The sequence below is a fragment of the Struthio camelus genome, chromosome 4 (assembly GCF_040807025.1).
Source record: "Struthio camelus isolate bStrCam1 chromosome 4, bStrCam1.hap1, whole genome shotgun sequence".
NCBI lineage: Eukaryota > Metazoa > Chordata > Aves > Struthioniformes > Struthionidae > Struthio > Struthio camelus.
The window spans coordinates 20896174-20909024 of record NC_090945.1 but is presented as its reverse complement, the minus strand read 5'-3'; the positions used below and the strand labels follow the sequence as shown (position 1 = coordinate 20909024).

Here is a 12851-nt window from a genome sequence, read left to right as displayed (position 1 = left end):
GCGAAGGTGGCAGGGGTTGAAAAATTCTTAGGCAGTTTTGAGAGTGTAGGCTAGGCTATTTTTTGATAACTGTTCTAAATTAAAGTACACAAAGTGTTGGAAATTACATGGTATAGAGCAGACTTGCATCTCTGGGGAAAATGGCCTAGAGTTGATACGCTTTGAAGAAAATGAAGTCACGATATTTTCAAGAGCACCTGCTTTCACTTAAGAAAACTCGCAGCAAGATTGTCCATCTGAGCTTCCTGCATCTGCTTATACGTTATTCACAGAATTCATGAAGAAGAGTTCTAGTCAGTGTGGCAGTTTTTATTGTATACGCTTACATCATCAGGCTCATTGAACAAAAATGTAAATGGCATAATGTAAGACAAATCCACTTTATGTGAGAAACTAAAAAAGCATGCTGTCTGCATGAAAACAGTAGTGCAGCATTTTTAAATCTAAGTAATTATTAAAGCATCTTATGAAAAGAGCTGACTAAGCAAAACTGGCAAACTACTGTAATAAACCTAAGCAGCTTACTATGCTTAGTATTCAGACTTGATTTTTTCTTTTCCAAGTATGATACTTCTGCGGTGCAGCTTTTAAAAGAAAATAAAAATTTCTCCTTATACATCACACACAATGTACTGCACTGTACAGCCTACATCACAAGCCTCAAAATAGTGTGCCTTGTATAGCAAAGTTTTGATGCTACAAGTAAATATCTTTTGACAAATGTATTTCCTTTTCTATCATTTTAATTAAAAAGGATATGTATAAGCAGTAAAAATATGAATGAATGTAAAGTTCACCAACAGAGTGTTTCATATAGGTCTAACAGTAGGTGGTCATTGCACTGTGATTTTATTACATGTTTTTAAATAAAATATTTCATGCTATTCCAGTAGTGCAGAATTACAGAAAACTTTAAATATTGTGTAAAAGCACCTCATGTATTCTAGCTTAGCACCAATGCCAACAAGGTATTTAGACTAGTCACGGCCCTTGAAAATCAGTTTGAGGTCTGGAGAGAAACTGAGTACCAAGTCTCCAATTTCATGGGCTTCTGCAATGTTATCACCATTTTTTGTATGCAAGCTGAGTTGTCTTGGGTACTTGTTACAACACTGGAGCATGGAAGGCATGGAAGCACACAGAAGTGGATGATAAGCTACTTAACCACGTGAACACAGGCATTCCACTTTGTTCACAAAAGGCCAGACAACGCTGTCAGAGGTGGAGCATTTGAGGAAGGGGAAACGCAGGAAAACAGTTTCTAGTAGTTACAACTTGTACAATTACATACAACGTGGTGACACACAACTGCCACATCTTTCACACTGGAGTGTTCGTTGGCCCGCAGAGCGTTTGTTTCATCTTCTAAAAAAAAAGTTTGTCAAAATGTAGTACACAGAGTATATTTGTAGACGGACAAAATGGCTTTATAGACAGGGATTATAGAGGTAACCCTGAAGTTTCCTGTTTTGTTGACTGTAGTCTCAGATTTTTCCAAGATTAGCTTGATACCGAGCAGGGTTGCACTAGAAAGGTAATTACTTGTCTTCTGTGCGATAAAGTTGTTAAATGGGGTGGCCCTTTCTAAAAGACTAGTAAACAGTTGTTCAATACATCTCTTGCTATGCTAAGTAAAAGTCACTTTTTATCAATGTATTTTTATAATAAACCATGAAGGTTTCCATAGCCTTGGGAACAGAATTTATGAAAGGAATTGACAAAGGGAATCAAGGTATGTTAGCACTTTTTTTTTTTTTTTTTTTATAACAAGTCTTTGAAGACTAGCTCTTTTAGTCATAGATGTCAAATAATGTCTGGAATATAAAAGGACATTAGGGACCATGTGACTTAAACTATCCTTTCCTTTACTGTTGTAAATTAGTATGACAAATGTGAGTAGTTGCTAGATAAGATACACAAGTATTTTGCAGGTGTTGATTTCAGGTAGTTTTCCCTTTCTGGTCAGGTCAGACTGAACTGGTATTCCAACTAAACTCGAAAGAGTTTTTTAAGTATTCTTTTGTTTTATAAAACTGTCATTTAAGCCCATAGACCTTTTCAGAAGTGTACTGGCTCAACATCTCTTAATACTTGCATTCTACATGTTTGCAATAACTTTTCCTTGTGGGATTGGTAGAGATTCCTGGTGTTACTTGAGTAAAGCCTCTCCAAAGCCAGTGATCTATGAGCTTGTTTTGAATTATTTTAATTTTTGATAGAGATTTGGGATGTTTGAGATGAATACTATACCAACAGCTAGTGGCAAATAGGAAAACCTAAATTCTCTCAAAAATGCTGCATGTATATCATTGTGTGCCTGTGCTAAAAATTGGGGGGGGAGGGGAGTAGGAGGTAGGGGGAACGGTCCCTCTAGATCAATATCATTTGTCTTCTTTTGGAAATTCAAAGAGTGCAGGTTTTTTGATATAGCTCACGTAGCTGTGCAGGATTTCTAATGGGAACATAATTACTTCCAGAGTACTAACCACTTCGCTTGGGAATGTGCTTTAGGAACTAAGCTCTGAGAGTTGTTTATCAGAATAGCTGGGGATCTGATTATTGGCAATTAGTTTTCCTTCTAACATTTTAATGCATACACAGAATCATAACCAGAAATGAACCTGTGAGTGATCTCATCAGCTGAATGAAACATGAGACAAAATTAAAGGGCTAGTATAAGACCACAGGAATAATAAATAGGGAAGCAGCCAAGGACTGATTAAATAGACTAGACTGGGAATGAATTTTGAGATCTGTAATTCTAGAGAAGCTTGGAGCATGAATAACTGCTACTGCAGTCTTCTGCAAACAGTGAATCTTGTAGTGAACTCTCCAACCGTCCTGCTCCAATGTTACTCTGAGATAAAGATCGCTTTTGCCGTTATCTACGTGAAAACTTGTTCATGCAATATAAACTTCCTCAGAGGGATTTTGTCTGCATATTAATCCCTAACCGGAAAGGTTATGTTTATACAGCTTGGATTTAACAAAAAGGAAACTATATGAATTGGGAAAATGTGTCTGTTCCCATCTGTTGTGGGCCCCAGCTGTGCACTGTGTGTGCTGTTTAAGCTGTCCTACCTCAAAATTCATTACCAAAGTTTGATTAAAGACATTCATAGTTTGGTCACACTCTTTATCCAGGGTACAAAAGATGAAACTTTTGTGTAGACACCTGGAGAATCTTTCACTCCACAGCCATAGCCCCAGGAGGTCACACCGTACACAACCCAGCTTTCCCCAGGACGTTCGCACATCAGTGGTCCACCACTGTCTCCTTGACAGCTATCAACACGTTTCCGTTCCTGGAGGTTGCCAGCACAGAGCATTCTTCCTGTGAATCTTTGTTTATAACGCTCTTCACATACCTTCTTGGGAAGTAAAGGGACGGCAGCTTGTTGTAATGTTCTCGAATAGGCTCTCCCTGAAAAGAGGGCCCAAATAATTGTCTCATGATGCTTGGTCTCAGAAACATAAATACAATTTAATCCAATTTATGCTGTCTGTTCTTCATGCCATTTTGTCATTAAATAAAGTGACTTAATACCGAAATAACGCTGAAATATCTGCTGTGCACTACAATAGTACTAAAATACTAAATACATACTGTAAATATGGAATACAAATTAAATACTTTTTTAAAAAGCTTAAAATTTAAATAAGATTTCGTTTTACACCTCATGTGTGCTGGATCTTTCCACAGCTGAATTGTGTTTGTTTTGTAAAAGACAGAAGTGCGTTTTAGAAGACTATATGCTGTAATACTTAAATGGGGAAACTATGCCTTGGAGGTTTGAGCAGGGGAGACTAAAACTGCAGAAATGCTTCATTCCTAGGTCACCTGTTCAAGTCCATCTACTTCAGCTACGGCAAGTGCTGCACCATCTGTCAGCTTCCCAGCTGCAACATCATCATCATTAAATACTGTAAGTATATGCAAGCTTGTTGGTCACCTCAGCTGCAGAGCTAACGCTGTTGAGCTTCAAGTGCACTTTGTTAGAGATGGGCAATATCATTTGACTCTTTTACAATCCTGATATTCTACGCACCAGAATACTAATAAACCTAGCCAGAGGAATCTCTCATTCCAAAAACTTATTTCCTCACCTAATTAACTTTGCTGGGAGCAGAACCTGTCCTTGCATTTTCTTTTTCTGTAGTGATCCCTGCGTTGTATAAGCAGTGCTGTATTTAGGTTATTGCACTACTTTCTTACTCCTCTGTGTATAGGTCGTCTCTTCTACTCGCTACTCCACGCTTACTGCTTTTCACTGGTCCTACAGTTGGAGCACCTTTCTTTGCTCCTAATGTGCTGAAGAGAGTTAGGATGATTGCTGTCATTGGGTGGAGAGGGTGGAGCAGGTTTTTTCAGTAATATAACTTTAGTGGAGTAAATCTGTGTTCCACCTCTTAGGGGGAAAACAGAAGGATGAGGGTGGTGGGACAGCAGCTCTAGGTGGGCAGGGCAGACATGGCATAAATGTACACTTATCAACTGCAAAATTGTTCGTATTTAGAATGTGATGTTGCTGTGGTTTTGATACTTTGCACGTCATCAGGCTCTTCCTAAGGATAGTTCCTCTAACTTAGAATTGAAAGAAGGCCTTTTTAAAAAAGAATTGTCATTGCTACTGTGCAAGTAACATTAGCCTTTGAAGTTATCAGGCTAGCTTCTTTTAGGAAATGTTGATATTAAGTAAAAGCTGTGCAAGAGTCAGTATTTCAAATCAGTAGTATTATAAAGTGCTTTCAGCCCTTCTTGCTACGTATGCTGAACATGTGTGCTTATTAGTAGTGACAAATCTTCTAATCCCTTTCAAGACCTTACCTGCATGTTTGTAATGTTATGACCTTATGTTATTTTTCCTTACTAAAAAAATTTCCAAGTAAAATATCAAGATTTAAATCCTGGGATTTTTCTTCTATAACTTGTGTTTCTTTCCAATTGGAAAGATAGGAAACTAAAACCAGTTTCTTTAAAAATAAAATCCTATACTTGTAAAATAAGTTTGATTTATATTGGAAGTGTGAAATTTCAACTGAAATACTGCAATGATGTAGTTTCTTACCATAATTAATTATTGCAGCGGCTAATGTTTGCTCAGATGGAAGTCTCAAGTCAGCAATATTATAGAGCTTCGTTACACTTTACTCAGTGAGTTGTCTAAAGTGCTAGATGGAGCTAAGCAATGAATTGACTATTGTTTTTTAGCAAAAAAGTACAAATATACAAAATATACAAATCTGCACACGCGTGCACAGATCAATCAATGTAAAGAGAGAAGTGATATTTGACTTGGCTTTCTTGCCAGTTTGAGTCAGTGAAACAAAGGATCAAGTGTGACTGCTGTCTTGTACTGTAGTCAACCCCATAAAAAAACGAGAGTAAAACAAGGTTATTAATTTGTAAAATATTTAAAGGACAAAGACCTTTGAAGAAAGAGAATCTTGTAGCCACCTAAAAAGCAATGAGAAAGTTTATTCCAAAAGTCTGGATTGCAGATTGCGTTCTGGCTCTCCAAGTTTTGCAAGATGTTCCTTTATTTAAACCTAACCGCTGATATTTTCAATAATATGAGAGACTAAAAAATGCTACTTAAAATTCTATTAGGTACATGTTTTCTATCCATTTTTTGGTTGAAGTAGCATCATTTAAAAAAAGCTCTCTAAAATACTCCTTGTACTTAAAGACAAAAACCATAAATATTTTAGAGTTGTTTGTTATGCTGGGCAACAGGGGACTATAAGCTGCTCGTCAAGGTGTGCCTGTCAACAAATAAGCCTTTCAATCGCGCGCTTGTCAAGCTTGAGGAGGCCATTTCAATGACTTGTTCTGTGATTTAGAGTGACATGGTTAATCTCACTGCACTTTTTAGACACAAATTAAATGCCAAAAGCAAAAAATGTTTTTATTCCTGATCTCCTAAGGATCAGGAGAAAAAATATTCCCCTATTTAAAAAAATAAAAAAAAAAGTATTCAGTAATGTTTTTTTAACAAGCAGTCTCCGGTAGTAAGGTCAGTGGGTAGAAATCATTAAAATGTTTTTACCTGTGTCACCCCATCCAGTGATATAGCAGTTAGGAGCAGTTTTCTGTGGTCTCTCTCGCCTTAATGGCAAGCAAGCAGGTAAGACATGGGTACTGAATCTGGCACATTGTTCCTCTGGACCCTGTAGCCTCACTAACGCAATGTCATAGTCACTGCTGTCAGGCCTGTACTCTTCATGCATCACTATCTGCTGGACTCTGATTTCTTCCTCATACTCTTCTGGTACCAATGTGTGATAATCTCCAACTCGCACGGCATAATTCCGAGTGTTATTGCCATACCTGAAATTGAGATGAAAACAAATAGGGGTCACTCAGGCAAAGTCAGGTCCTAGAAATACAGCCAGATTTGATCAGTGTCCTTTTTTTTTTTTTTTTTAATTGCTCAGGTAAATAACTGTACCAGCAGGTTTTTTTTTTTTTAAGAGAATTCAACTGACATTCTAACATACCCTAAAGAATACCGTATAACTTTTCCTGCAGTTTCAGATAAGGCTAGATTCTTTTTTGTATGATGCTTTCATAGGCAGGGTTTCCTATGGCCATCTGTCACAATTAGCATTTATTTTAAAGGTGGAAGCAAGGAGCTCATCATAAATATTTCTAGCAAGGGTAACACAAAATGCCAATAATAATAATGAAATGAATAATAATAATGAAAACTTATGAGCACATAACATTGTGACACCCCAAATAATTCCTGAAATGAAAACAGTGCTCAAGCTTGTTTTGTAGGTTAGTTGCAAAAAGTCTTTTGAAGAAGGAATGCTATTTGAATTCTAGAGGAAGAGATAACTTGCCATAAAAACCTCTTAAGTAAAGTGATAATAAGGAAAAAGAAGCATATGTAAATACAAATAGACATAAATATATACAGTTATATATAAAAATATATATAAAAGTGCTTCTGTTCTTGAAGTGACAGCCTGTAAATCTGAATCAATTGTTGTGCATATAAAAATGATCACAATCTCTAACATTGTGGACTAAATGACCTTAGAGATTACTGTGGCTGCAGCAAGTGTTTTTATGCAAGCCTTTTGAGATTTTTAGATTGTAGGACGCAGCCATTCTTAGGAAAGTGCAAACAAGGGAGTACTGTTTGATATGTTTGTTTATTTTAAAGTCTGGCTAAGCTAATGCAAAAAAAAAATATATATATATATATATATATATTCTCCCTTTTCTTCACAGCATTCAAAAGGAAGCTTCTAATATATGTACAGAAAATACACTACAGTGTTCAGTCACCTACCCTACCCTTGTGTTTTTATACCCTCCAGCAATGTGCTGATCTTCATAGTTTACTAAGGCTTGCTCAGGGAACAGCAAAAAAAAGCAGGAACTTCTGAAGAGAAAACTTCTGAACAATATAGAGCTGTACCACTGAATACTTCTTGTGACTATACGTTGCATCCCTGGCTGCCTGTAAGGCTTTCTCTGTCAAATTCTGCATGTCTCCTTCAGGTCTTGTATGAGCAAAATCCCTCTTGTAGGCTTGTAAAGAAGAGAAGGTTGCAAACTATGACCAAACATTTATGAAGAAACTTACCTATTGCAAAACCTTTTCCAGGACCCCCTTCATAATGCTCCCCCTCTATATACTATATTCCCCTCATGGTTAGAAATCAAAATTTCTATTGCAGCTGGAAATGAAAAGTTGCGTTTGACTCAGACTTGCTATAGTTTACAGAGGTGTTTTTTAAAAAAAAAGTTCGTATTGGTTTTTAATCTCAGAGGGGAAATGAGAACAATTAAGCTGTATATTCAACCAAATAAATTGTTCATTTCCTCCCTGAAGAAATAACTACCTTATTTTAATTTGTGGATCAATAGGTTTATCTCACAGATATTTAACAAAACAAAACTGTTTGTTGTGTCACATTATTAATATATTTCTGTTTTGACCCTAAAAGTGCTAGTATTTTTTAGCTGATCACTGAATCAATTTTTATTAGGAAATTTCCACTAAGTAATGAGAGCATGAAGAGGAAAAGAATATCAGAAAAGACAGAATCATGAATCCTGGTTCTCGAGACATCCTACATTCACCCCCTCGAAGTTTCTAGAGCTGAGGTATTTCTTTGGAATTTTTTTAACAATACTTAAGTTTGTCTCTTATTCTTTCTCATTAGATGTTTAATACACTTCTAGATTTTTTTGTGTCCTCTGTCCTCCTCCAGTATTAAAAACTCCATTAAGTCCTCTCAGTTCAGTTCTTTTTCCTGAGAAAGTAAATGGCAAAATTCCCATGGAAGTCGGGTTGGCACCTGCTACGTCCCTTTTGCTTGTTCTTAGGGAGATATCTGCAGAAAAGTGAAGACCTTCAGGTCTCAGCTGGTTTCTGGAGTTGTATGTATCATATATATTTGGCCATCTGAACTGTGACATCAGTGAAATCCAGAATTCTGCGTCCTCACAAATCATCTGTCAAAATCCTTGTCTTCTGCTGCCTGCCAGAAATATCTGCTCTGACATCGACGAATGTGTTCTGGGTCCCTGTTGCTGCATACCTTACTTCAGAAAGGGCAAATCTTACCATACTTTGCTGAGACACTTAGTCCAGACTTTTATTATTACAATTCTGAGTGTGGAAGCGAGTTGTCAGCTGTAAAAGTATAATCTGGCACTGGCTTGAAAACACTTGTGTTTACAGCAGTGCTCAGATCTGATCTGTAACCTTGGGCAAGTCTTTCTCCTACCTGTTTTACCTTCCTTCATACGATAAGGATGCACACATCTTCAGTAAGTAAAGTATTACAGAGTGTAGTTGTTACTTCATACAGCTTTTTTCTGGTATTACTTTTGTGAAAGTGGCTTTTTAAAGAATAACTTACGCCTCTTTACAATATATCTTGGCCATTGCTGTAGCAGTTTGTACTGAATAAGATATATGTATTTGCTCACTATTATTCTGGGGAAATTCTCTAGAAACCATAATTGAGAGTTTGATTTTAGCATGTTTACATATAGACTCGCAAAACAAATTTTCTTGGCCCTGTGGAAAAATTTCCAGTAATGCTTTGGCAAAACTATGGCATTCAAAGTTATAAACATCTTCATATATAAATGTACAATGAGGAGAGGAAATATTCCTTATGGAGAATGTATGGAAATTAATCTGATTCCTTAGTCTAACCTTGTGTGTTGTACACAAAGTTGCATCTGCAGTTTAGTATGTATATATGATAAATGATGTTTATTATCTCATCATGTGAAGGGATTATAACCTCACAGGTGAAGTATTTCCTAGAAAAGACCTTAAAGATTTCTGAATTCATTGCAGCAAGAGAGTAAATGAGATGCTACCAAGTCAAGGGTACCAAATCTGTATTTCTCACTTTGGTCTTTGTTTTCATGCACCTACCCATGTTGTGCTTGTTTGCTTGACAGAAAGCATGCCACTATGATATATAAGGTGGTTTGAATACTATCAAAATCAAACTGACAGACCCTGGTAGCTCATTTTATTGTAGAAGCTAATCAGTGCAGTGGTCTTCCATGAAACTCTCACAACAGAGGAATAAAACACCCCTCTATAGAAAGTTTTACACACTGGCAGCACAGCTCCTGTGCCCCTCTCTGAAGTGGACAAGGTCAGCCTAGGGTAGTAGGGTAGCTGAATGGTTAGTCAGACATGATCTTCTTTCACTTTTACAAAATTTATTTACAAAAAAGGGATAACGCTTGGCGTGTCAAAAGTATAACAACACTAGAATGGGTTATATTGGCAAATACTTTTCCTCTGGTGTCATATCTCACACAAAGTGAGATTACAAATGAACAATCTCGGATGTTGTGTTAGCCAACTTAGTAGGGTCTATATTCTTCAGAGTGAATTATAAAAGGAAGCTGATACAGAAAGTACTTACTGTTGCAGTAAAATGGCTTGTATTATTTTCATTTGAATTATTCTAACCTAAATACAAAAAAACGCTTAAAAAGTTGAATTTTGTTTTTGTTATTGTTGACATCTCATTCAGTACTATTTTTCTGCTCAGATGTCTGTCATAACTGGGTGATAACATTCCGTTTAGGAATCTAAATGATACAGCAACTGACCCCAGTAAATTTAGTAACGTTATGCTGTTTCCTTTGTCGCTTAGGCAATACTAAACAGTTTGATAACTCTTGCTACAGTCATTGTTTATAACTGTTGATCTCATTGCATTTAAAAGCTTTCCATTCCAAATGGCATTCTATATGCCACAACACACTGCTAAATATGATCTCTAAGGAATATTAGAAACCAATATTTTAGCATTTTTTTTGGAATACATTTGAGCATCATCCTATTAGAATAGGAATGTATGAGGTCATTAGCATTGAATATAAATACCTTTTGCCTGACTTAATCTGTCAAATACATTCCCGAAAGGTCACTGAAAATGCTGTCATATAATTATAGATACACTTTTGGCTCCGTGTGTTAAGTCACATATTGGGTGACTTATTGGTGCTATGCGGGTTGCTCATGGAGTTTAAATGGGGTTTTTTTTGCATGCAGTAAGTATTTGCTGACGTAATTTAACCGTTGTGTACATTGATATACAGGTTTTGTATATACAAATAAACACAAGCACAGTCCTTTCCAGATGAGTTTTTCAGCAGTCCAGTGGATACTTGTGTCTCAAATAGAGAAGAGTAATTTTTAACCTGGTATAAATCTGGGGTTTTTTTGTTTTTTGGTGTGTGTGTGGTTGTTTTTTTTTTTTAATGTGATGGATGCTTCTGTATTTTAGTATATAGGCCTTACCTGCAACATCAAGTGCATGATTTACTTCTCTGTCAGTTATCTTTAATGAAATTCAGGGCAATGGGAGGGGTTAGCTCTTTGTGTTTTCCTTTAACCTTGTGGATGTCAGTGGTACAAAGACACAAACATGTTGTTATATATTTTTGGAATTTACATCAGAAATGAAAACACTTTCTTCCAAAACTGGTTTGATAATCAAAGTAACTTCATTTTGATTGTTTGTTTTGATTCATGAAGAAGCCCGAGGCGTGGAGCAAAGTAGCTTATGACCAGTGGTAATGAGTGCTCTCCTATCAGCCACGTCTCAGATAGTACACGAGAAAACTTGCAGTTTCTATTTAATGTTATATCCTTGATTTTAACAAGCAAACAGTAGTCTCTTTAAATTAAGTCCTGCTAATTTTCTGCTACAGATGATGGTAATTCTTAGAATCATAATGAAAAATGAGTATTCAAGAAAGCCTACCTTAATTAAATGCACTAATTTTAACATGACTTTATAGAATGAAAAATGCTGCTTCTCATGCAAATATATAGAACTTTTCATTAGCTACAAGACTTGTAGTTGGAGGCTTAATGAGCAATCTCAGATTTACCTTACTTCTGAGCACACTAACACACACACGGCTGTTTAAAACTAACGTTTTTAAAACTAACGTTTTCACGCGTAGACAATTACAGATCTTCCCCCCCCCAGTAGTAACCTATTTGCCACACGTGTAAATATTGTCACAGAGTATCAGTAGGCAAAAGAGGCGAAAACAGCTAGCTCGTCTAGGGACTTCTAGTCTTCCTTACCTACAAGTCACCTATGAAATGGCAGAGAACCATCATACACATATCACGTAACTTGAAGAGCAGAGGCAGAGGAGGAGTCTGGGAGTGCTTCCCAGGCAGAAGATGATGTAGCTTTCAGGGTGTTACCACCGTCTCGTAGGGCTAGGATGGCTATGCCTTTACGTTATAGCGAAACCTAGCAGTGCTGTCCTTAGCACCTTCTTGCCCGTTTATTTCCTCTCCAATTGGAGGTCAAATTAGCTATCAGCCCCCATGTTAGCATTCTCCTTCTGCCAGTCAAGTAATGTAGTGACGCTGAAGGCACACCTGAAGTCATCTGACCATTCCTGCTAGGCTTAAGAAAAATGAGTTTTAATGTCAGCTTCTACTTTGGTCTCTGGTGTGTTGCTAGGTAGTTAATTCCACTGTGTCTCAGGCTCCCCAGTTCTAAACAGGATTACTAGTGCTATGCTGAAGTGTATGTCGGCAATTGGGAGTGCTCAAAGAAGCACTTATGGTAAGAGTTATATTATTAGAACTGTACAGTGTTCCAGTATTTCCTAAAATGACATTATGGTCATTATAATTTCATTTTTATTTCATGCCTTGCATTTCTAATCATCCAAAGTTAACATTTGTTTATGTCTACAGCTGCAAATTCCCTGTAGCTGTCGGAATCACTTAGGACAAAACAATGCATACAATAGTGGGCAGGTTGTAAAGGAAAAATAGCTTCCAATATCGCTACAACTTTGCATCAAAATCAAATTTTGTGTGTATGAAATCACAGAAACCGGATAATGCTGCTGTACTGCTGAGGAACAAACCCTACCATCGTGCATAAAATTGTGTTTAATTCCTATCCCCCGTATAATTTAGCCCATTCTTGTTATTTAAGCGATGCGCTGGTTTTCAGGTATTGGGAAACAGTATACTGGCTTTTTTCTTTTGTCTGTCTGGAAAATACGTGAAGAAGGCACTTGATCTGTAGATAGCTCTTGGAAACGTAGCCCCTTAAAATCACTCTGAGATCATTAGGAAGTTCAGCCCAGTCTGTCCAATGGCAAGTCAGAGCCAAAGGTACATTCTCTCTTTTACAGTAAACAGTAGCACATCTACAGGCTCTGAGAGTTGCATGCTTAGATTCTGTGTTGCATGGTTTTAAATGCAAGGCCTAAATCAGCATGAAGAACATTTGGGATAGATTTTTTTCAAACAGTTGTGTCTGTGTGTGTGCCACTAAAAGGTCAGATTCTTAGGCTTAATCAA

The 12851-nt window shown here is 36.9% G+C and overlaps 1 protein-coding gene across 3 annotated transcripts in view; it reads right to left on the bottom strand.

Moving 5' to 3' along the window:
• Positions 1–294: 294 nt before the first annotated feature.
• The window catches only part of PRSS12 (serine protease 12), a 47665-nt gene continuing 35108 nt past the window's right edge, over positions 295–12851 (bottom strand). For all 3 annotated transcript variants that reach the window (XM_068941745.1, XM_068941744.1, XM_068941743.1), the window contains 2 exons: positions 6051–6331; positions 295–3424 (listed from right to left, as the gene is read on the bottom strand). In XM_068941745.1, coding sequence (XP_068797846.1) covers positions 3117–3424; positions 6051–6331 — 589 coding nt within the window. In that variant the 3' untranslated portion in view covers positions 295–3116. The remainder of the gene's footprint in view (positions 3425–6050; positions 6332–12851) is intronic.